Source organism: Cheilinus undulatus, linkage group 1, assembly GCF_018320785.1.
Source record: "Cheilinus undulatus linkage group 1, ASM1832078v1, whole genome shotgun sequence".
Taxonomy (NCBI): domain Eukaryota; kingdom Metazoa; phylum Chordata; class Actinopteri; order Labriformes; family Labridae; genus Cheilinus; species Cheilinus undulatus.
The window spans coordinates 50,075,594-50,101,556 of NC_054865.1; the positions used below are offsets into that span (position 1 = coordinate 50,075,594).

Below are 25,963 nucleotides of genomic sequence, written 5' to 3' on the forward strand. Positions count from 1 at the left end.
AGTTAGACATACACATATCAATAAATTTTTCCCCAGCAATTGTGTACTGGAACAAAGACAGAACTCCAGTTAAATATTCTAATCAAACTATAACCGTAGGTTGATTGAACTGTGAAGGTAAACATACTAACTGGTTTTCAGTCTGACAAGCAGCCATATAATTGTTTGTTTGTTTTCAGCTGATCCTTGTGTGTTTCCTTGCCTGAATGGAGGTCATTGTGTTCAGTCAGAGTCATGTGACTGCAGTCTGTATCAGGCTACTGGACACAGATGTCAGACAGGTAAACAGCACACCTGATATTTTATCTTCTAAACCTTGGATAAAAAGTTAAAATTTGTGTTTGGTAGATTATTTCTTTACTGTAACAATGCTTCTTGGCAATAAATCCAATGGCGTTAAAAAGCCTGTTTATTTTCCTTTTGGATGGTGCCACATTTGTAAGGAACATGCATTTGTGGGATGAGCAGCAGAGCTGAGAATGTGGATTGCGTCTTTAAAAAATTTCCCCAATCTTTTCTGCCAATGCCAAACAGCTTATTTTACCATTGACTCTTGTTTGGTGGATTGGATGATCAAAGTCTGAAGAAACAAGACATATTGACAAGTTAACAATTTATTCATTAAACAAACAGGAGCCTCAGTGGCATGTGGAAGAGCCATACACAGCCACAACAGCCTGGCTCCTCCTCCTCATGCTGGTCACCAGCCTGGTTACACACTGCTGTGGGATGGCATCCCATTCTTCAACCAACATTTGTCACAAGTCAGCCAATGTTGTTGTGTTCATCAGTCCGCTGTGAACAGCACACCCAAGCTGATCCTACAAGTGTTCAGTAGGGTTGGGGTCAGGACTGCTGGCAGGCCGTTCCATCCTCTCCACTCCCAAATTCTGGCGGTAGTCTCTGTGGGGGTGAACGTTGTCTAGGATAGAGTTCAGTCTTAAACTGTGGGTATACTGTATGGGATTGTCACTGGTTGCAGATTCTCATCTCGATATCTCTCTGCATTGAGATTGCCTGCACTGATGACAAGCCTCGTTTTTCCAATGATGGAGATGCTGCCCCACACCATCACACTGCCTCCACCAGAAGATCCTACGATCCAACTGCTGTAGGCAGAATCTGGACTCATCACTGAACATAACTTTCCTCCACATGTTCAGGTTCCAGTGCGTGTGTTGCCGACACCAATGCAAATGGGCTTGACGGTGAAGGGCGGTCATGGCAGGCCTACTGGCAGCCCCATGAGACCGGACATTGGCTGGCAGACTTTTCTAGATTGTTTGGGCAGAGAGCCATCAGCCATAATGTCCTGCAAACCTTGAATGCAAATCTGTAGAAGACAGCCAGGTTGAGGAAACTGTCCTCTTGGGGTGTGATCTTCTTGGGACACCCACTTTGAGGCCTAGATCTGAAACCCCTGGTTATATGGAACTTGGCTTTCAGTGTGGAGATGGTACGAGGGATCATTTCAGATATTGCTGCAACTTGGTCTTGCAAAACGCCAGCTTGATGGTGCCCCATCGCACGGACCCTATAAAATTTTTCATGGGCACAACCCACAAACTCAGCCCTGCTTCTCATCCCACAAATGCATGTTCCTTACAAGTGTGGCACCATTTAAAAGGCAATTAAACAGGCTTCCCAGCAGTATCAGATTTATTACCTAGAGGCATTGTCACAACAAAGAAATAATCTACCAAACATAAATTTCCTAACTATAAAATGTTGAATCCATAACATGCTATTTCTGTGCAGCCTGCGTTGCTCTTGTGGTGCCATGTGTTACTTTTCACCAAGTGGAGTTGTAGCAAACAGTTGAGCTCTCAGCCTACAGTAGTGTGGAAGGTTTTCGTTTACAGATCCACAGCCTGTGAGTTGTGGAGGGGAATCTTTTCTTAATCATGTCCTTTTCCTCCTGGTTTCCACGTCTGCAGTTCCAAACCCAGGCTTTGAGAGGGAGATGACGTGCAGGTCATGGGGTCAGCACAACTTTGAGACATTTGACGGCCTTTACTACTACTTCCCTGGTCGATGTACGTACACTCTGCTGCGGGACTGCGAGGAAACCACCCAGGCCAGCATCGTCGTCCAGGTGAGTTTGACGCTGCCCAGAAAGTTTCAGTCTGCTGCCCGCAGTGTGGACTTTAAAACACACTCTCCTTTCTGACTTCTGCCAGGTTTTAGTCTCAGCCCGAGGAGAAGATTTGCTCTGAAGATTAGTGAAAGCTATCTGCTTATTAGAGTCAATTACCATTAAATACTGCAATTACCCAGAATGCCTTAAAAGCATCTGCAACAGACCGAGACTTTGTTCCCCTGAACAGGCAGCAGATGGATACTATATCTGTGTATGGGAACAAAAAGAAAGCTGTGAACAGGAAATGGTCAAAGACATTGATGGTTAAAGATTGAACATTTACATATATTAGCAGAATAACAGGGAACATTTTTAACAAACAAAACAATGTTGAGGAATATCACCAGGTCAATGAAAAAAGAAAGCAATATTTCAGGTATAGCATTGAGCTAATTCCTTAAAATGATGAAATACAGCCTGTTTGTTACTTTTAGGGTGTCAGTGATTTAATCAGAGCAGGGACTAAATTTGAAGACTATAATGTCTTTTTCTGTTTCCTAAGTTGTGTTTACAACACTCCAGGACAGAAGATCCCAAACTTCCCCATGCCATAGAGCCTTATATTATTGTATCATAATATAGCAGTGACCTCCAGCAGGGATGCCCCCTCCTGAATAATTCCGGAAATTGCTTTAATTATTTTTCTAACATATAAAATTCATTTCTTGGTGTGTCCTTATAAATAGTAACCCTAAAAGACACTATTTTTTAAATGTTTCTCATTTCCCCTATTTCGGGCAGTTAGCCTTTATTTTAAGTAAAAGATTTGGCATAGAAAAAGAACACATTCATTTCAATATTCATTGATTAAAAACATCTTAAAGGTGCAATATGTAGAATTGAATTTCCCTTTTTCTCTAAGGGGGAGACAAGGGGGAGACCCATCTATGTCCTTGATGGAGGTCTCTGAGGTAGTCAAAAAGCTCCCGGTTGCAGGGTGCCAGCTGTAGATGAGATTCGCCCTGAGATGCTGAAGGCTTTGGACATTGTTTGGCTGTCATGGCTGAAGCTAACCTTGCAAAGCAGATGGATTCGCCCATTTCCATGTTTCTCACTGGCGAGTCCATCTTGCAAAGCTCCCGTCTGAATCATTTGGGCCTGGTTAGAAAGTGACAGGACCAATCAGCGAGGAGGGGCAGTACTTTCAGGCGCGGCGGAGTCATGACGTAAGCAAGCAGCAACAAGAGGCCGGTTGCAATTATGGCGGAAGAGATTAGCGTGGATGCTGCTAAAGCACCAGTTTTATCAGAACTTGGCGACATTTCTTCATTAAAAGAAGAACAAAGAACAGCAGTGAGTTGTGTTCTTTTCAAAAATGACAAAAGTCGTCTACTGACATGTCTACAGTCCCCATGGTTAGCGTTATGCAGCTCTATATTGAGTTTACTCCTTCAGTAGGGGCACAACTCGGTAGTGGCTACGTCACATGTTTTGTTGCTCTGATTGGCCAGTAAAGATGTGTCTGACAGAACGTTCATCCAATCACTCTCCAAGTTTTTTTTTTCAAATACTCTTCCCTTTCCCAAACACGGTCTATTTGTGGTTTACCAGATGGTTGTGTGAAACACATTATCACGACTTTGCCTTACAGGGAAAGTTTACTGTCGGATGCCAGACAGGAAGCTCTGGCTGATTGTTGAACCTCAGATTCAGGAGGAACAATGCAGATTCCGTCCTGGTCATGAAATAGTGGACTCTTTACTCTTGCAGGGCTCCTTATGGGAGCATGGGAGCTTGCTCATCCAGTTAAAAAAATGGTGGATTGCTCCCTTTGGGTGGGGAGTGAGTCTTTACCCTAAGTGAAGGAGTTCAAATGTGTTGCAGTCTTATTCATGAGTGAAGGTAAAACGGACCATGGGATCGGCAGGTGGATGGGTGAAGCATCAGAAGTCTTGAAGGTGTTTACTGTACTGTTGTGGCAAAGAGGTGTAAGGCAACGCTTTCAATTTACCAGTTGCTCTACCTCCCAACCCTCACCTTGGTCATAAAATGACAGAAAGAATGAGATCATGGCTTCTAGCGATCGAAATGAAATTCCAAAGGAGGGTGTCCAGGCTCAGCCTTAGAGATAGGGTGAGGAGGTTGGATATCTTGTGTGTGTGTGGGGGGGGGGTAGAGCCGCTGCCCCTCACATCAAAAGGAGCCAGTTGAGGTGGTTCAGGCATCTGATCAGGATGCCTCCTGGTCGCCTCCTTGTTGAGGTATTCTGGGGTCATTTTCCACACTCAGAGAGCTTCTTAGCAGATAGCTGTGCATTAATGATATTCATATGAGTGTCTGAAATGTTATGCTCTGACAGGAAACTGTTATATTACCTCAAATATTTTCAGTAGTTTTTTTTTTTTTGAAAGGCAGAGGAATCTTTCATTTTTATAGTTAAAATGAGGTTTTGTTACCCCTGCTGCCACCAAGTCTTTAGTTTCAAAAGTATTTTTAACTAAGATCACTGTGAGTGCAGTGACAAGGAGCCCCTGAGGGCTGTAAACACAGAGTTGGTTTGTTTTTGTAATGTGAATGGGTCCCAGTGTGAAAAGGCTTTAGTGGACACCAGCTCTAAAAGATGGACATCTCTTTGTCTGCAGGTCCACAATGACCCTAGCTGCAGCTCTGCTCCCTACACCTGCCAACGATCAGTCAGCCTTTTCCTCCCCTGGGAGGGTGAAGTTCGACTGTACGCCACCAACATCACCTTCAAGGGCCAAAGGTCAGTAATGAAAGACAGCAAAAGATCGTTGAATATGAAATATATTAATATGCAATGTATTTTACATCTGAATTTATGTTTCTCTTTCAGGAACTATTTACATTTTTATTATTTATCTAAATCTGATTTAGTTTGAGGAAAAGCATTTATTATTTTCACCTCCTGATGCTGAATATCGTTAAAAAGAAAGTCTTGTGTGTGGTGGATCTACCGTCTCTGTCTTCAGTCTGCAGCTGCCCACTCACATCCATGACCTGCAACTGGAGCAGATCTCTCAGTACGTCCTGGTGACGCAACAGCACGGCTTCACGCTGGCCTGGGAGGGACGCAGTGGCTCTGTCTACATCAAACTCAGCCCAGAGTTTGTGGGAAGAACTTGTGGTCTGTGTGGCAACTTCAACGCTGATGTCCAGGACGACCTGAAGACCAGCTATGGTGAGGCTGTTTTGTTTTGTGACATGACTACCGGGCTAAACACTGAGTTGTGTGGTGGAGGAGGAAATCTGTTAGGGCATGTTTATGCTCCCTTTATGTAAACCTTCAAGAACCATATACTCATACCCATCTGTTACGATGGAGTGGGGACCCTCCACAAGAGGGCGCAGTCTCACATGGACCTCCATATCTCTATTGTAGTTGTTCGTCCCCTGTCCCTTTGTGAGCTAATCTCATGTAAATGTCTGTAGTTTCTAATCAACTCTCACAATCTTGGTCAAAAAGATCCAACATTTTCCAGAGTTTTCATCTTCATAGATAGATATTACAATCTTTGGTCTGTACTCATAAGCTCTTAGTGAATGCAGTGGCACACTCAGGACGTTTGAGGGGCAGGGGCAAACATCATTAAAAGGGCACCTGCTGTGTGCAGTGGGGCACCTTGGTTTAAAAAAATTGCTTAACATTTACAGTGAAGTAGTTTGAATTCCTGGATGTAATTTAATGTATTTTTATTATTATACCTACTACACCTTTGTAAAAACAGACAACAAATTACCAACCATTGATTTAACAAAGATACACAAAGAAAGATGTCAGTGAAAATTAACTTTCTACCAAGAAGCTTGTAGCACTTCATGTAGCACAGAAATTTGGATAAAATGGACGGACAGAAAGTTCTGTCCATGCTTGTATTGAACTGAGGAAATTTCTGTCAGCACACCGATCAGATAATTTCTCTCTCTCTCCCTCAGGTGTGTTGACCCATGACATAGAAATGTTTGGGAACAGCTGGGTGGAGGCAGAGCCCCACCAGGCCCAGTGTCCCATGGTGCCGTCAGGCTTCCCTTCACCCTGTGCTGCTGTTGACGCTCATGTCTTGCTGGTAAGATCAAAGATTTCCTAATGGCTAATACAGCACAGAAATAGGAATGAATTCTACGCTCAGTTTGATGAGTCTGTCTTTGTGGGTTTTTTTGCTGCAGAAAGTGGAGGAGGTGTGTGCCATGCTGCTGGATCCGCCTTTTCAGAGCTGCCATGACTTCGTCAGCCCGCTATCCTACATGGCCAGCTGCTCCAATGACCTCTGCATGTAAGAACACTAGATTGCACACCATTACTATGGTCTGTTACACCACAAGGTTTATTCGGTTGATAGCACATCACAGTTTCAATTAAAAGTATGTTTGTCACAAAATGAGGATTTTTTTTATATGTTAAAGGAGCTCACCTAGCCTCTTAGCTCAGTACAACTGGAGCCAGTTTAACTCAGGCAGAGCAAAAACTTCTTTTCCTCCAAGAAGAGTTTTCAGTGTGTTTCTTTGCTCTTCTTTTAATAGAGGAGTGTTGTCTACTTCTGATCAAATTGCCACTATTGCTACAAATTCATTGCTTCACTAGCAGCGGCCATTAAACCACAACCTTGGCTACCGCCTCGTTTTCCATAAATGATGCTGACTGGTCCATTTATTATCAGACTGGGCACAAACGTTTCAGATTGAAGCTTTACAAGATGGATCCACCTGACGACAGACGTGGAGTCTGGCCAAGGTTACGAGATCTCATTTCAATGACCAAAAGGAAAATCTTAAAACAGACCTGCCTACTTCAGGTGAAGTTTTATTTTTGGCTCTTTTCACAAAGAAGCTCTTCTGTTTCTCTCAGCTGTGTCTTTCGGTGGCTCAGGTCCATGATCCTGAACGTGCACTCTTTCTGAGAGTAACATTAGCCTGGGCAATCTGTCTCTGTTCACACAGAGAGCAACAGAGACAAAAACGTTGACTGTTTTCAGACACAGATTCACCCTATCAGGGGATTTTCTACAGCTGATCACATCACTGATAACGACACACTTTAACAAACTATCTGAGCACCTTAAACCGAGTTATAACATTTTCTCCTAGACAGTGAACTCTGCAGTTTTCCTGTATGTTTGCGACTCAACACGTTGGTGCTTTTGTGTTTTTAGCAGCATGTATAGCGTGATCACTAAGGACACACCCCTCCTGGCTCAGCTCAAAGACTCCTTCTCTGTCTGTTTCTCTCTTGAAGGTCGGGTCCCAACGGTGAAGTGGTATGCCAGGTGTTCACTGAGTACGCCCGGGCCTGTGCCCACGCTGACCACCCACTGCACGACTGGAGGCAGTACATTCCTCAGTGTGGTACGTTCCTCCAGGTGTTTGAAACGGCGTGCCACAGACAGAAGACAAAACGCTGGACAATTTAGTTCAAACCAACTGCTGAATTGTGGACAAACTGGATAAAAGCTATGTAAAGGAAATTTAACTTAAGTTAATTTGGATATGACATAAATTTTTTAACATTTTCTTTACTCAGTTTTGTTTGAAATGGGTGTCTTTGTATCTGGAATCTTGTTAAAAATGCTCTGTGAATACAAAAGTATCTGTAGATCTGATGTAGCTGACGCTAAGAGAATTTAAGCTCAGATGAGGAATTGGTTGCTATCTTTAGATCAATTTAGGATTGAATTAACAGGATTTTTCATGGATTCACTAATATCTTAACAGAAACTCTCCTAGAGAAACATTTATTTTATTGAAATAATGTTAAAGGAATATTCCTATTATATAGTCTAGCTTCACCAAGCATGTCCTGTTTGAAGGGACAAAAAAGCCTTTAAGGCTGCAGTTTGTCCTGATGTCTAATTCAGGAGTTTACCAATCTGTCAGATACACAGGTAGTCCTACCCACAGGTAAGGGTAGAAAAGTTTTGACATCTAAATTGTGCTTTATTTTTGTGACCAGCAAAGCAGTGCCCTCCAGGTCTGCATTACAGAGAATGTATCAGCTGCTGTCCAGAGTCCTGCAACCTGGAGAGGACATGCATTGACAGCAAACTGGCCTGTCTGGATGGATGCTACTGTCCTGATGGTGAGTTTCTGATCATTATCTGTTACCTGCCTCAGAGTCTGTAAACGTGAAAATACGTTTAGTAAACACACATTTTATAAAGTATTTTAAATCCAGCGTCATTTTTGCAAATCTTGCATCTTCTGACTTGTCTGTATTGTGATCTTTTTGGTCCTAAAGTTTTCTGAATATTGTCTTGTTAGGGCTGATCTATGAGGACGGAGGCTGTGTGACACCCTCTGACTGTCCCTGTGAGTACCACGGCATGTTTTATCCGTCTGGACAGACGCTGCAGGAGGAATGTAACAACTGGTGAGTCATAACCTTGCTCTGCTTTTGCCTGAATGATATTATGCCAATTAAATGAAAATATCTAATGTAAAATAAGTGACTGCATAACTATTCACCTCCTTCAAGTCAGTATTTTGTAAATCCACCTTTGGCTTCAATCACAGCACTGAGTCTGAGTGGATAGGTCTCAGTTAGGCTTGAACATCTGGACACTGCAAATTTACTCCATTTTTCTTTGCAAAACTACTAAAGCTCTGTCAGGTTGTACGGGGATCTGTGTAGCTTTCGCTGTATGCTTCGGGTCATTGTCTTGCTGAAAAACAAATCTTCTCCTAGCCCATAGTTCTCTTGCAGACTGAATAAGATTGTCCTCCAGGTTTTTCCTAACCTGGCATGCCAGATGGATGTGTGAAACCACTCATACACAGCGTTTGGAAAAGGGAAGAGCATTTGAAAAAAACTCAGAGAGTGATTGGATGAATGTTCTGTCTGTCACATCTTTACAGGTCAATCAGAGCAACAAAACACGTGACGTAGCCTCTAACAAGCTGCTCCCCTACTGAAGGAGTAAACTCCATATAGAACTGCATAAAGCTAACCATGGTGACTGTACATGACTTTTGTCGTTTTTTGAAAGAACACATCTCACTGCTGTTCTTTGTTCTTGTCTTAATGAAGAAATGTCATCAAGTTCAGATAAAATTGGTGCTTTAGCAGCATCCACACTAATGTCTTCCACCATAACTGCACCGGCCTCTTGTTGCTGCTTGCTTATGTCATGACTCCGCTGCGCCCGAAAGTACTGCCCCTCGTTGCTGATTGGTCCTGTCACTTTCTAACCGGGCCCAAATGGTTCAGACGGGATCTTTGCGAGATGGATTCACCAGTGAGAAACACAGAAACAGGCGTATCCACCTGCTTTGCAAGGCTAGGTTTTCCCTATATTTTCTATTAATTTTGCCCTCTTACTTTATAAGCTTTTCAGGGTTGTTTGCAGCGAAGCATCTCCACAGCATGATGCTGCTACCACCATGCCTCACAGTGCACAGTGGGGATGGTGTGTTTTTGGTGATGCGCAGTGTTTTGCATCTTGTCTGATGGCTTAAAAGCACCATTTTGGTCTGATCAGACTTAGGAACTTTCTTCCACTTGACCAAGGAGTCTCCAACAAGTCTTTTGGCAAGTTTTCCTCAACAGTGGCTTTCTCTTTGCCACTATGCAGAGTTTGCCAGAGTATACAAGGTGTTGAAGCTTGTAACTCCTTCAGAGTAGTCATAGGTGTCTTGGTGGATTCTCTTTACACATGTGCACATAGTCCTTCCATTTCTTGGCATATTTAACTGAACTCCAGGGGATGGTCAGTGCCTTTTTTTTAAAATATTCCCTGACTTATACTTTTCAATAATCTTTCTCCGAGTTGCTTGGAGTGTTCTTTTGTCTTCATGGCGTAATGGTAGCCAAGAATATTGATTAACCAGTGACCTGTGGACCTTCTAGACACAGGTGTCTTTATACTACAGTCACGACTCAGCAACTCAGACACATTAAAGGGGATGATTATTTTTGCAGTCACTTATTTTACATCACAAATTCTTGTTTAATGGCATGAATTCGTAGTTTTGTTTTCACTTGTTATTCTCTTGTCAAAAAAGCAAATTTATATCGACTGTGATTGATTTCTAAAATCGGTTAAAGGGTAAAACATCCAATGGGTTGAATACTTTCATTGTGACAGTGTGTATGTTTAATATGACTAAAGGTGAGCAGAAAAAAGCTGAGATCAAACCACCCCAAATGTAGTCTTAACTAGTCTTATCCCTGATAAACAAGGTGACTAAGCCTTTTTCTCAGACCTGTTTTCTAACACTAACTTATTTGTTGATGCTTATGTTTGTTCAGCAAAACAAAAGAAAAAAGCTTATATACCAACAAAGGTCAGTTTCAAACTCAGTATTGATGTGTGTGGTGCACTCGCTCATGTTCTTTTAATCTCCTCAGATCTGACCACCTGGGCTCCGTCTCTATCAGTTGGTCCAGTTACTATCAGTGATCCTGCTGATTAGATCGGCCTTTAATGTTCCCATCTGTGTGTGTCCGTCTCTGCTTTCTGTTTCAGCACATGTGTGGGAGGAGTGTGGAACTGCACCGAGTACAGCTGTCCAGGTTTGTGGCACTTTTTGCTGCTGCAGCTCATATTAAACAAACACAGTGATGGGAGACAAAGTGGTACTGGTAGAATGACAGTAAAATGTATGCGCAAAAACCACTTACGTATATACCCCTTACTTCAAAAAGTTGAAAAATAATGTAAACAAATCGCATTAAATTAGCTTCTTATTTGGGCTCATACATTTGAAGTGAGTGCAAGAAAATCCAAAACTGCTGGGTTGATGGTTTTGAAAACTAAGGTCCAGAAAATATGCCAGCTCCCAAATGAGTACCTACTGAACACACACATATTATACTGTATATTGTGTTACCTAGAGGATAAGTTGCTTTAATATATACTCAAAGTAATTCCACAACTAGCTAGTTTCATTGTGGTGTTGGAGTTGTTTTTCTACTCAAACAGCAAGCACATGGCTGTTTTTTTTTTAAGCACATGGCTAATTAAGGCGTGTGTATATTCATTAGATGACGCGGATAACGTCAAACCAAGCCTATTCCAGGGGGCATTTAGAGCTACTGGAAACTAACTTTGCAGGGAAATCTTTACCAGAACACTCTTGTAACAGATTTTTAATCTCAATTAGGTTTTCCTGGTTAAATAAAGGTTCAATTAAATCAGCAATATTGCAGAAATTTGAGTTAGTCATCGCTGCAAGGAAGCTGAAACAAAGAGAATTGTTGACAGCTGCGGCTTAAACACCGATGCAGCAGCCAGGAGAGAAAGGCCTACGCTAGTCATGTGGTTCAGAATTGCTTGGAGCTGATGGAGAGGGCTCCATCTCTCTTCCTCCTAGCTGGTTATTAATGCTCGGGGTGTCCTGGCTTATTAGCAGCAGCAAAGTAGGATAAACCATTGATGAGAGGAGGACTGGACCAAACTATCCACTGTGGATGTTTTTGTCTTTTTGGGACTACTTCTGATAAACTACGACGGTCGGAGTTATGGCTTTAGCGGAGGTTACAGTTGAAATCATTATGAGGACTAATACTGGACAACTAATGGTAAGACATTTGGAATTTGGAGCTTTAACTTGGTTTCTGTCTAGTTAATCGGCTAGTTATTTGATTGGACAATTCGTTGTCACTTGAGGATGGTATTTGGCTGTTGTAAACTGCGCAAATTATGTTAGCGGTTAATGCTAAAATGTTAATTTATAGATAACGGTGCTAATGTGAAGCTAAGTGCTGGCGTTTATGTGTTAAATACATGCATGTATTGTGCAGCTGACAGTAGCATGTAAGGAAAAGATCACAGCTTTCATTTTGTTTAAACCACTTGCAAAAGACACATAAGACAAAGTCTTTGCGCAGTCATTTCCAAGGTCTGGTCATGTGTGATATTTGGTTGTAATACCAGGACAACCATTACTCTGATTTACCGTGGCTCGGTTTCTACTGTCTCAAGAAAATAAAGAAAAGTGTTTCCCCAGTCCTGTTTAAGGGCAGATTTGAAGCTGTATCCCAGAGTGCCAGATTTATGCCCTTTGCTGCTGTTAAATGCAGCAAAAAATGTTAGTGCAAATGTTCTTAAAATTGTTCTTAATGGCTGCAGTTGAAGTATATTTACTTTAATTTGGAGTCCCCCCCCGCAACCATAACTCTCCTCCACCCATCATATCATGTCTTGGTGCACTGGGGCACAATCATGTTGTAATTAAAAAAGGGTCTTCCCCAAACTATCGCCACAAAGTTGGAAGCGTAGTATTGTCCTAAATGTCTTGATATGCTGAAGCATTAACAAAACACCTTTCCACTGCTCCTGTAAAACTCTCAATCAGATACTTGGCACCATGGAAACCCATTCCATGAAGCGCTGGCCGCAAAAAGTATTTGTGCTTATGTTAATGCCAGTAGTACCTGGATGCAGGCTATTCCATCCCATGTGTAATGCTGAAGGAAAACCGAGCGTGTAACTAGAAGAAGGCTGCTTGAATCTGGATGAATCTACCCATGACCAGCTTAGAGACATTACTGGACTGAGTATCCACAGCTAGAGCTGATGATTCAGACTGGTTAGACAGAGAGCTGTACCAGAACTTTCTGCTTAGGGGTCTAATCTGGGGCTTTAACAAAATCTCTGAAAACATGACTAAACAAGAGACTTTGGTCTGGATTTATTGGGTTGGCCATAAAATGCCTATCTCTCTCTGTCTCTACAGGCGAGTGCTCTGTTACTGGTGATATGTATTTCCAATCCTTTGACGGACGGATCTTCACCTTTCCTGCAGCATGTCAGTATGTCCTGGCCAAAAGCAGAAACTCAGGGAAGTTCACAGTTACCGTCCAGAACGCCCCCTGTGGAGCGGTGAGCCACACTTCATCTGCTTTTTTCTTTATTTTACTGATAAACCTTACTATTCCTTTTTACTTTTTCTGCTTCTGACATCTTTGCCTCTTGGACAACAATCAAACACTTCCCCACTTGATATCAAACTGCTCTGCTGCCTCGGCTCACAGGTTTATGTCATTTATCTGTCATGTAGATCATATCATAAACGGCGTGCTCAATAATCCCCGCTGAGTCCAGGTCATTTTCCTTCATGCTTCAAAAGCCTCTGAGGAAACGTCTCGATCAAACTCTGGCAGATAATCGACATGAAAAGAAACAAAAGGCCGATCACCTCTTCCCCTCTCCCCTCCCTATGAGCCTTCATTTTCCCAGCAGCCTTTGAGGGGCGATGAAGGGGTGGAGGCGAGATATAAGATGTCCCACTCATCGGAGCAGAGGCCCCGGCCCTCTAACAGCCAAGTGAACAGGATTACCTTATCAGTCCTGACTGACAGAGCTGTGGACGGCTTTGTAGTGAGACGGGAGGAGTGGGGGGGCCGTAGAGGGGTGGGGGGCCTGGACAGAGAGGAGGTTATGCGAAAACAGGAGGTGAATGATGGGAAAGGTAGAAGGAGGAGGGGGTTGATAAAACCTTCTCTTATGAAAGAAACGATTCATAGAGGCAGATCGCTTACTGTCAGTGATGTTAGGCTTCCTAAGTTTTCAAATATCTGAGAAATACTCATCATTTGTCTGATTTTCAAGAGACGTATCTTCATTTTGAAGAGACTTGATCATAAAACAGTGTTTATTCTTTTAACCCTGACAAAGGTTGAAAATCTGAGAGTTTAACACAAAAGTCGTCTGCGATCTGTGATTGTCAAATATTTCATTAACCCTCTGAGACAGACGTCATAGACAACAAGAAGAGACGCCAGTTGTCAATCGGCTTCCATGTTTTATAGTCTGACTGCTAAAGCATAATACAGTGACTCTGAGAGACTCTTGGAAAAATAATCTCAAGAATGGGGCGGTCAACAAGCACAAGGGAATTTTACACACTACTAATACTTCATAGCCATTATTTTACACCAGTTAAACTTCAGAAAATTGATTTACTTGAGAATAGTATGTGTTTGAAACATAAAAGATGTAAAAGCACTTTAATTGATGCACTGTGAGCCTGCCCTCTGGTTCTGCCTTTCTGTAAGGAGATAATCAAAACGATACAGGAGTGGCCCGCGGTACCTGTGCCTGAATCAGTTAAGCCCTGCCTCTTGGTGGACAGGTTATGTATACTTTACATTTCTAGCCCTCCTCATGCTGATCTAATGATGCTATCCATGCCTTCGTAACTCTTACTGATGTTTCTCTTGTGAGCCAGGAACTTTTTTGACTTTCTAGGGCAATTAAAGATTGAACCCAGTAACCCTGACTTGAACAACTTTTTTTAAAATCAAATATTAATCAATATTCAAGCATTTCTGCCAATAGCTTAATTGGCAACCATATTATGTCCTACAGTGCCTACAGTGGTTGTCACTTGGGTTGGGGTAACCAGTGGAAAGCTATTCTGTTGTCTCATCATGCTTTGCCAAACTGCACATGTCCAAACAGTGGAGACAACCTGAATAAGTCATAATAGAGTGTCTCTGAAATGCTTTCAATAATGGCACAAATTCAGACAATAGAAAGGGGAGGACTTGCTTTGTAAATATGTAAATATTTTGAATACTTTAACCACACAATGATCATTTTTTTCCACTTTTTTGGTCTCCAAGAGATGGTAAAACAAGTCTGCACAAAAAAGTCCTAGTCATTATTGTTTATTGTGGTTTACACATAAAAACATTTGAGTTTTAATTTCCGTTTTTTTCTTTTGTCTTTATGGGTCTATAACTTTTTAAAAATCAAGTGACATTGCTACAGCGCACATATTCTCAATGCCCAGGTTGCCCTTAAAAAAGCATGTCTAGATTTTGACCGTGCACCACCGGGTTGATGTTTTACAAACTTTTTGAGACAGTAAGTCCAGGCGAGACACACAGGTTAAACTAGAAAAGCACTCAGAGAGTGCAGACCTACACCATTAGCCCTATCTCCCAATAATAAAGAATCCTTTAAAATATTCCTGGATCCAGGAATCCAGTGATTCGGATCACTCCCAAAATCTAATCAGTTCTTCCTCATGCCATTTCTGACATTTCCTGAAAATTTCATCAAAGTCCATCCATAACTTTTTGATTTATGTTGCCAACAAACTAACAAAAAACGAACAAACTAACTAACAAACCCTGCCGATCACATAACCTCCTTGGCGGAGGTAAAAATAGCTTAGGCTTAGAGTACTTGTGGTGAAATCACCTGTATAACTGATCCAAAAACATTGCATGCATTAATTCTAATTGGTCAAATAACTGTTTATCATAGATATATAAAGATGATTGAAGAACCAAAAAAATGCCATACTTGTTCTATTTTCTCTTTCTCCCTTTATTCCTTCTCTCCTCTTCTTCTGTTGTTATCAGAATCGTTCACTCTGAGATGATGCCAGCCGCCTTTATCCAACCATCTTGTCTCAATTGCAGAATTTGGACGGGGCCTGTATCCAATCAGTTAACCTGGTCATTGACGAGGATCCAAGAACGGAGCTTACACTGAGCCACATCGGAGAGGTGTTCATGGCCGGACAGTACCGCATCTCTCTGCCTTATTCTGATGGTAACTCCCTCATCTTTTATCGTCTCCTCACTTTGTTCACATCAGATGTCTGTCTGCAGTCTGCTGCTGGTTGAAGGGTGGATAGAGTAACAGCATGCTTTAGAACAGATGCTTTTCTCACTACTTTAATGGTTTAGGGATGCATTGTGTTGCTGCCCTCTGAGTATTACTCCCCTTTCACACCAGTGTTTTCATTTATGTAACATCCTGTTGATCATGTCAGTGGCCTTTCAATGTTTTGTTGTGAATTATGTGAGAATAATCTGATATATTTGGACCTTGAGGAATAAAAACAATACTTGGGACCAAAGTACTTCATATTCTGTGACAAAAGAGTCAGACATCAGCATTTTAACCCTGACTGCATTTGATTACAGGGCATTATATTCATGATTTATGAAGTGTACTGTGGCACCATCACGTAGTTGTGAGTAAATAACTGGCTACTCATGCAAAGTTATTATTCCTAGACTTCAACAAAACACCCTAGACCCTACACACACACACACACACACACACACACACGTACAGTGCAAGTGATGTGTACTCCTTATAGTACACAGGCAAAATGCTAATATATTGTACTATATCTAACAGTCAAAGGCATAAGAGAAAAGCAGTGTTTTCAGACCACTCTTAAAAGAACTTAAAGTTTTTACTGACATCAGGTCAATTGGCAGCTTATTCTATAGAATAGCACCATAGTGGCTAAATGCATTTTCACCTGATTTGTATTTAACTTTGGGCACATTTAGAAGGCCAAAACCTGAAGATCTGAGCGACCTGGTTGGGTGATAGTGAGTGAGCATGTCAGAAATGTACTGGGGTGCCATACCGTTCAGTGATTTAAAAACAAGAAGTAGCACTTTAAATTGATTCTATATTGGAAGGGAAGTCAGTGAAGATATTTCAGAATGGATGTGATGTGTTCTATTTTCTTTGCACCTGTTCGAATGCGGGCTGCAGTGTTTTGGATGAGTTGGAGGTGATTTATTGTCTTTTTTGGAAGTCCAGCATAGAGAGAGTTACAGTAATCTTATCTGTTGGATTTGAATGCATGGACCAGTTTTTCTGAATCAGACTGAGACATGGATGATCAAAGTTTGGAAATGTTTTCTAAATGGTAGAAGGCTGTTTTGGTGATGGCAGTTATCTGTTGTTGAAAGTTTAAGTCTGCATCAATGATAACTCCAAGATTTCTGACATTCTCACTGTACTTAAAAGGAAGTGAAGATGAAACCAAAATGAATTCTTGTCTCAGTTTTTGTGGACCAACTAGCAGGATTTCTGTTTTTTCAGTGTTAAGGTGAATAAAATTCTGTGACATCCAGTGGTTTATGTAATCGATGCATTTGACCAAGTGATTTATGGGATTGAGATTGCCAGGGGAGAGTGAGACATAAAGCTGTTTATCATCGGCTTATGAATGGTAGGTGTGTTTCTGCATGATTGAATCAAGTGGGAGCATGTAAAGGCTAAACAACAGTGGACCGAGAACTGAACCTTGTGGTACCCCACAGTCCAGACTGAAATTTACTGATGTGAAATTTCCGAGTGAAACTGAGAATGTTCTTTCCTTTAAATATGATTTAAACCAGTGAATGACGGATCCTGAGAGGCCTATGGAATTGTCAAAGTCTATGGAGTAGGATGTTATGATCAACTGTGTCAAAGGCAGAACTTAAATCTAATAATACTAAGACGGAGAGTTTGTTTGAATTGTTGTTGAGTTTTAAATCGTTGATAACCTTGACCGGTGTTGTTTCGGTGCTGTGATTGGTTCTGAATCCTGATTGGTAGACATCATACTGATTGTTATGGGTGAGGTAATTGTGTAGTTGATTGTAGACGACATTGTTTATGATTTTACTGACAAAGGGAAGGTTGGAGATGGGCCTGTAGTTGCTAATCGTTGATGGATCAAGCTTGTTATTTTTGAGTAATGGAATGATAATGGTGTGCTTTAGAGAAATGGGGAAATCACCAGACTAAAGAGATGCATTGATAATATAGAGTAGATCCTGTAGCATTACATGAGAGTTACTTAAATAATTTTGTAGAAATGGGGTCCAGAGAACAGGTAGAGGATTTGAGGTGTTTGATAACTTCCTCGAGGTCACTAATGTTCACAGGTTTAAAATTGCACATGTTGGTCTGGACGTTTTTGTAAATTCAGGAACATAGGTCAGAATAACTGTTTTGTAATTGAAGAGTGTTGGATCTGATGGTGGTAATTTTTTCATTGAAGTATGTTGCAAATTCACTACACTTATTTGAGGAGAGAAAGTCAGCAGAGGTTGATCTGGTGGGATTAATTAGTTTATCAACTGTAGAGAGCTGTAAGTATAGCTTTTAAAATCTGTTAGGGTCTTCTACCCTCTGCTTTCAGATCCAGAGGGTTTTTAAAAAAAGTGTGAGGAAGTTAAGGAGAGGGAGGAGAAGCCAGCAGGTTTTGTAGCTCTGGTGCTCATGTTTCCAAAGCTTACTTTTCTTCTCTGTGTGTTTTGTTGTGCTTCTTCCTCTTCTCTGTGCTTGTTTAATAGCAGTAAGCATAAACTTATGGGCAGAGGGTCGTCACACAGAGCAGATTCAAGACTTAGGGGAGCTTCACAAGGAGTGGACTGAGGCTGGAGTCAGTGGATCCATAGCCACCACATACAGATGGGTCCAGGAAATGGGCTGGTGTTCTTAGTGTTGAGCCAATCCTGAGCTACAGACAGTGTTATAAGACCTGTCGTGTTTTCAGATGAAAGTACATTTTGAGCTTCATTTGGGAATCAAGGTCCCAGAGTCTGCTGGAAGATCTGACATGCACAAAATCCTTCAGAGCTTTAAGTCCTGTGTTTTCACCTTCCACAGTCAGTAATGGTTTGGGGCGCCATGTCTGCTGCTGTTGGTCCGCTTGTCTTTTATCAAGTACAGAGTCAATGCTGTCAGTCGTCTATCAGGAGATTTTAGACCACTTCCTGCTTCCATCTGCTGAGAAGCTTTATGGAGATACTGATGTCCTTTTCCAGCAGGACTTGGCACCTTTCCACAGTGGAGCCATAACTACCAGAAACTGGTTTGCTGACCATGGTGTTTGATTGGACAGCCTACTGGTCTGACCTGAACCCCATAGAGAATCTCTGTGGAAATATGAAAGGGGACATATTTTACTCTTTTAAGACAAGTTTGTATTGGTCTCAGAGGTTCCCAAAACATGCCTGTGAAGTTTATTGCTGGAAAAAAACACTCCAGTATTGGATTTGTGCATGTCTAAAAACCCCTCTGTTTCAACCCCTCTCAGAACGAGCTGTTTCTGTGTCTGTAGCTTTAAATGGTGATTAGTATCTGACTCCGCCCACACCGTAGTCAGCAGGGTAATCCACTGAGCTATCCAGCATCTCAGCTGGGAGCTGAGAGGATCAGAAGAGGAGAGCGGATTTTTCCTCTAAGTGGGGGAGGGCCAACCAAACCTGGGAGAGGGTGCTTAGGCCCCTGGTGAGGTCACTAGATGTTAAATCTGAGAACAGCTTGTTTCAGCACACATTTTCTGAAAGGTAGAGAAAGAGAGGGGGAGAGGGAATGGATTTTTCTGGTACTTGAGGGGATTGAGGACAGGCCAGGGACACATATTTGTGTTAGAAAAGCCTGAAAAAGTGATTTTTGCATAATATGTCCCCTTTAAGAGGAAGATGAGAGACACCAGACTCAACAATACAGACTCAACAATACAGACAACAATACAGATGTCGTTGAGAACAAATAACATATTTATTTTAAAAACTAATGTGAAAGCAGAGCAGTGGGGGAGCTGTGCTTGGACACGCTACAATCAACCTTGCCTAATGTAAAAAACACCCTAAATGTCCGTCTGCTCTCCTCTCACAGACGTCTTCCACATCCAGGAGCTGTCGTCCTTGTTCCTCCAGGTGAAGACGGCGTTCGGCCTGCGTCTGCAGTACAGCTGGAAGGAGTTTCGTCTCTACCTGCAGGCTGATGAGCTGTGGAAGGAGGACACGGTGGGACTCTGTGGCACCTTCAATGGCAACATCCAGGATGACTTCCTGTAAGTGTGCTCATGCTGACCTTTGACCCCTACGTTAACCCTCTCTGCAGTGACAGAAAGAGCGAGAGAGAGCGTGCTCCTGTTTCAGAGCCAGGTGATGGAGAAGTGCTTTCTCTCTCCCTCTCTCTCTCTCTGTAATGTACACTGGTTGGGCAGATCGGCATCAAAAGCCTCGCTCTCTGATCGGCTCTTTAAGGCGGGCCAGATGAGTGCCCAACTGGACACGCCACTTCAACAAGGAATTTACTGTTAGTGGAATAGGGGCTCCACTGTACGGTACAGTAATGGCCGACTGTAGAGGGCGGATGTTGTCTAACAGCTGTAAATGGATATACATCACACACTGGAGCGGTCGATTGCCGCTAGATGGAAAACTGGAGCTCAGTTTGCCAGAAGCTGAACAGGAAAACTGTTAAAATGATGAGCTGTAGTATTCTTTTTTCATTTTTGGCCTCAGTCACTGAAAACATTTGTAAGATTTAGGTTATTTTTACTAGTAGTTTCATGTTGTTTTTCTTATCATTTTATGGCAAAAACTGTATTGCTATTTACAGCGAAGTATGCTCTGGTTTACCTGCAGATCTCCATCAGGTATGATTGAAAGCACTCCTCATCTGTTTGGAAATGCCTGGAGAGTCTCATCAGCCTGTTCGCCCAGCCTCAGTACGCCTCAGCTCGACCCGTGTGACACTCATCAGCAGGCTGGTCAGTTTCTACTCTTTCTTCAGCTTTGATGACAAAACACATTGAATGTTATATTCTGTGCAAATGTGCTTTTTAGTGTAATATCTGGCTGCTTTATATAAAATTAAAATGAACTTACTCCATTGACACAAAAAGGAAATTATTATCTGTTATTTTACATTTGATAGTACTGGCAGTACTAAAGTTTTTAAGAAAAAAACATAAACACTTGTTTGTCAACCCTAAGATGCTGTGAGTGTAGAAAGAGACTGCGTATAATGATGTGTGATCAAATCAGAGTGAGTTTCTGTGTTCTGTTGCTAAAGAAATTAGAAACACACCTACTCTATGTATGTTTTTAGGTGAATTTTAAACTGATCAGAGGTGCAGAAATCTGGACTAAGAGCTGCAGTCAGATCTCTGGCAAAAAAACTCAGTGTGGAAGCCATGTGGTCTTCCATATATTTTGCAGAGAATAGAGGCGTCTGTGGAAGGCTGCAGTGATGGTTGTCAGGTTAGATGGGGACTGTCAGTGGACAGCGAGGTCTCTCAGAGTTGTTTGATAGGGTTTAAGTCAGGGCTGTGGGCTGGACCACTCTAGGACATTCACAGAATTGTCACTAAGCCACTCCAGGTTGTCTTGGCTGTGTCCTTCGAGTTATTTTCACGTCTGAAGTTGAACCTTAGGCCCAGTTTGGGGTCCTGACTTCAGCAGAACAGATTTTCATTGAGGATATCTCTGTACTTTGCTCCATGTAGCTTTCCCTCAACCCTTACCAGTCTCCCAGTCCCTGAACTGTACAAATGAAATGTATCGAAACATCTCAACAAAGTCTGAGAGGAATGAAGGGAACCTGAGCTAAATTTCAAGTGTTTTGCAAAGGGTCTGAATACTTATGCCAATGTGATTTGTCAGTTTTTTATTTTTAATAAATTTGCAAAAATGTCTACAATTCTGTATCCCTTGGTCATTACGGGGTACTGAGAGCAGATTACTGAGAATCCAAAATAATTTTTAAACTGTGGCATCAGGCTGCAGCATAAACAAAATTGAAAAAGTTTAAAGGGGGTCAGAATACTTTCTGAATGCAATGTATGTTGGATTGTTTTTACATACTTTTTTTTAGATTATTTTGGTTGTGACTATAAAAATTGATCAATCTAAAACTAAATCATCAAACTATTGTGCAGTTGCTGGTGAGACTCATGGGAAAAACATAAAATACTTGGAGTTTGAGTTGAAGTCATTTAATCAACGCTCCAATCATCATCAGAATATCAAAAATAAAGCCACTTCAGATGTGTCCTGTTCAGCCTGGAGCATTTCCAGATGGGTGTCTGTGTAAATTTGCATTCTTGATTTTTTAACTGGAATCTTTATTAGAATAGTATTTTTACTTTTTTAATGTTAACCTGCTCCTCTTTTTGCTCAGTGGCCTACGCCTCAGCCATGTGTGACATACTGAACCAGGATCTGTTCTTGGCCTGCCACGAGTACCTGAGTCCATCCTCCTTCCATCAGCAGTGTCGCTCTGACACATGTAAGTGTGGGACGCCCTGCCTCTGCTCGGCGCTTGCTCACTACGCTCGTCACTGCCGCAGATTCTCTGTCATCATTGACTTCCGGTCACAAATACCGGACTGTGGTGAGTACTCAGCCTTTGCAATACTGATAGAAATTTTGTACAATGTGTCAAAGACGCTGGTTTGATTATGGTGTTAACTTCCAATCTTTACAGGCTCTTTAATTTTTCTGTTAAATACAATAAAGCCTCTGTGGAAGGCAGAATTCGAGAATTACTTTACTTGTCTTAACTCTAATTCCAGATACGGAAAGTAACTGATTACATTTACTCAGATGACTGTAATTAAGTAGTTTTTGTGTGTATTTTTGAATACACTTTTTCTTCTACTTAAGTGAATTTAAACCAAACTAATTAATATTTCCAATTTTTTATAAGATAGAGATTCTTGATATTGATAGATATGATGGGATGTCCTGTCTCATGGCAGCCACTATGACAGAGCTACCTTGATAGATTTTTCATTGCTGTGAAAACAACAGATTTTTACATTTAAAGCTGCTTCATTATGAAGGATGATTTGCTACCGGATGAATTGCTCTGCTTACCTGTGATGAACTATGATTGTTCTTTGTCTTGATAGCATGTTCTGATGCCTACACTTCCCTCAATAATGCACCACTCCTCCTCCCACCCGAAGCCTAGTAGAAACATGCTCTTCAGCTTCGCTTACTTCACTGGTTTTATTTCATAGCTAGATTTAGCATAACCAGAAAGAAAAGCTGTTAAAAGTACCTTCCTTCCTTCTCCACACTGTAAAGGATCCCAGAATGTTTTGTGAGTAGCTTGCTGCACAAGTCAGGAAGGCATTGCCACTTTCAACAGCTTTTCTATCATTTTTTGAAAATCATCCATGAAAAAATCAGTGTTCACTGCTCAGTAAATACACCCCATGGAGAATAGCTTGGACTGAAAAGTCCTTAATTATAATGAAAACTCCCATTCAACCCTTATGCCAGTCATAGCTTTGATAGAGACTCCTGGTGCTGGAGTTAACTTAAGAGCTGATCCATATAATTTCTGTGTTTAATGACAAGAGGTGCTACCTAATCAGCTAGAAACATCATACCTTTGGGATCTTCCTCTGATCAGTTTGGGACATTTTGCATTGTGGGTAATGTAGGCACCAAAATTCAAAAATTAAAAATATTTTTAACACTCTTCTGTTTTTTTTAATCCATTTTTAAACCATTTAAAAAATGTGTTTGAATATGCCACATCAGTAAACTGTACTTTTAAGATGTGTCTGCTATTAAGCTTTGACAGGGTAAACTTTGCTGCTGGTTTGCCGGTAGTTTGATTTAGCTTTTTTACTGCAGTAACAGAGAATAATCACACTTTACGTATAGTTTCAGATTAGTGACACAGTTATTGAGATAATATGAAAACATGATAAAATGGGAATTGTTAAGAGAAATGACCTACAACCCAACGGATATTGTGTTATTCAAAGTCTCCATCTTCTAACATCTCTCCCTTCAGCGCTCACCTGCCCACCAACCATGCAGTATGGAACCTGCGTGTCCTCCTGCCAGCACCGTTGCTCTGCCCTCTCCATCCCGCAGCACTGTGGGGAGGAGTGTGAGGAGGGTTGCGTCTGCCCCCAGGGATCCTTCTACAACCATCGGACACAGACCTGCGTGCACAGGTAGAGTTCTCCAGACAGATAAAACAGGAAAAACAATACCTATGTCCATTGCAAATAATGGCAATTTTACAGTGCGAGTAAAGAGTATTCACCCCTTGGAAGTTTTACCCTTTCATAGATTAATTAAATCATTCATGGTCAATAAAATTTGGCTTTTTTGACAAAAAAAGCACTAAAACCTCTCTAATGTCAAAGTGAAAACAGATTTCTACAAAGTCATGTCAATTTATTGAAAATGTGTAATGTAAAATAAGGGATTACATAGTTATTCACCCCTTTAAAAGTGACTGGCCTGATTCAACAGAAGTCCAACCAATTGGTGCTAGTTGTCTCACAAATTGTGAAATGGGGATCACCTGAGTGCAGTGAATGTGCCTCAAGGAATTGTAGTAGAAAGATACCTGTGTCTGGAAGGTCCATTCACTGGTTAATCAGTATTCCTGGCTACCATTTCAATGTGAAGACAAAAGAACACTTCAAGCAACTCAGAGAAAAGGTTGTTGAAAAGTATAAGTCAGGGGATGGACAACAAAACAATTCCCAGGCACTGAATATTCCCTAGAGTTGAATTAAATCCATCATCAAGAAGTGAAAGGAATATGGCACATGTGTAAATCTGCCTAGATCAGAACGTCCTTAAAAACTGAGTTACCATGCAAGAAGATGACTAGTGAGAGAGGCCATCAAGACACCTATGACCACTCTAAAAAAGTTACAAGCTTCAGCAGCTGAGATGGGAGAGACTCTGCATACGACAGTTACCTGGGTTCTTCCCCATTTAAAGCTTTATGGGAGAGTGGTAAGGAGAAAGTCACTGTTGAAGGACACTCAGATTAAATCTGGATGAGAGTTCACCAAAGGGCATGTGGGAGACTCCATGGTCAAGTGGAAGAAAGTTCTTTGGTCTGATAAGACCAAAATTGTGCTTTTGGCCATCAGACAAGACGCTATGTTTGGCAGACACCAAAAACTGAACACCACCACGAACACACCATCCCAGCTGTGAAGCATGGTGAAGGCAGCATCATGCTGTGGGGATGCTTCTCTGTAGACGGCCCTGGACGGCTTGTAAAAGTAGAGGGTAAAATGAATGGAAAATGGAAGGAAAACCCTGGAGGACAATCTTATTCAGTTTGCAAGAGAACTGTGACTTAGGAGAAGATGTGTTTTTCTGCAAGACAATTACCCAAAGCATACAGCGAAAGCTGCACAGAAATGGTTTAAGGACAACAAGGTGAATGTTGTGGAGTGGCTGAGTCAACGCCCAGACCTCAATCAAATAGAGAATTTGTGGCTGGACTTGAACAAGGCTGTTCAGACCTGATCCTCGTTCAGCCTGACACAGCTTGAGCAGTTTTGCAAAAAAGAATGGAGTAATATTGCAGCATCCAGATCTGCAAGCCTGATTGAAACCTATCAGCATAGACTTAGTGCTGTGATTGCAGCCAAAGATGCATTTACTAAATACTGACTTGAAGGGGGGAATATTTATACAGTCACTCATTTTACAGCATATATTTTGCATTAAACTTTAATCATTTTGTAGAAATCTGTTTTCACTTTGGCTTTAAATAGGGTTTTTTTGTAATTTTTTTGTGACAAAAGTCAAAATATATTGACCAAGATTGATTTATAAAACCAATAAAAAGTAAGATATCCAAGGGGAGAAAGCTTTTTTTTTTATAGCTGCTGTATTTTCTATTAAACAATCATCAACATATTGAAATAATAATGTTGTTCTCTATATATCCTAAAAACTTGACATATTGCTTCATCAGTAACTAAATGGAAACATCAGTGATATTGCTGCATCCTCGCTGTTGTTTTAGGAAAAAATGTTAAGATAATAGAATCAGTCTCCATGTTTATATTTAGAGATGTATGAATACATCTTAAGCTCTGCTCGCAGCCATCATATAGGTTTAAAGCCACAGTAACTGTAAACTGAACTGAAGACGCTGCACTAAACAGATCCTCTCTAAGTGATATTTGTATCTCCTGTGGAGTTTAGGTCAGCCTTTAAGTGGAGAGCCTTGTATCTTCCCTGCAGACGTTAGTGAGCCTCAGGACCTCGGTAATTGTGCTCTCCCTTTCAGCTCGCTCTGCCCTGGAAGACATGCAGCTTAATTCCTCTTAAATGTCCCAGGTTTTTACATCCTAGTGCCGCGCCTTACTTACCATGTGATAGAGTTACTTCGAGGAATTCACCGTGAAACCCCCCTTTCATTCCCACTCGAGCTGGACGACACAGATATCTGATAACCAGTGAGAAAGAATTTGTAGTACAGAGGCCGATGTGTGGCACTGGTTTATTGATGACAGAGATGGCAGTCCTCACTCATCAAAGTTATTTTGTTTTTCATTTTCTCTTATAATCAGATTGGTTTTTAAAGATGC

General features: G+C 41.4%; 1 protein-coding gene across 1 annotated transcript in view; it reads left to right on the top strand.

Annotated features, from left to right (window-relative positions):
• Positions 1-206: 206 nt before the first annotated feature.
• The window catches only part of otog (otogelin), a 72,328-nt gene continuing 46,571 nt past the window's right edge, over positions 207-25,963 (top strand). The window contains exons 1-17 of the mRNA XM_041780397.1: positions 207-281; positions 1,164-1,281; positions 1,938-2,095; positions 4,723-4,844; positions 5,071-5,279; positions 6,035-6,165; positions 6,266-6,372; positions 7,332-7,441; positions 8,046-8,171; positions 8,354-8,462; positions 10,558-10,604; positions 12,770-12,915; positions 15,468-15,600; positions 19,474-19,651; positions 20,232-20,356; positions 21,769-21,981; positions 23,401-23,566. Of these exons, the coding sequence (XP_041636331.1) occupies positions 207-281; positions 1,164-1,281; positions 1,938-2,095; positions 4,723-4,844; positions 5,071-5,279; positions 6,035-6,165; positions 6,266-6,372; positions 7,332-7,441; positions 8,046-8,171; positions 8,354-8,462; positions 10,558-10,604; positions 12,770-12,915; positions 15,468-15,600; positions 19,474-19,651; positions 20,232-20,356; positions 21,769-21,981; positions 23,401-23,566 (2,273 nt within the window). The remainder of the gene's footprint in view (positions 282-1,163; positions 1,282-1,937; positions 2,096-4,722; positions 4,845-5,070; positions 5,280-6,034; positions 6,166-6,265; positions 6,373-7,331; positions 7,442-8,045; positions 8,172-8,353; positions 8,463-10,557; positions 10,605-12,769; positions 12,916-15,467; positions 15,601-19,473; positions 19,652-20,231; positions 20,357-21,768; positions 21,982-23,400; positions 23,567-25,963) is intronic.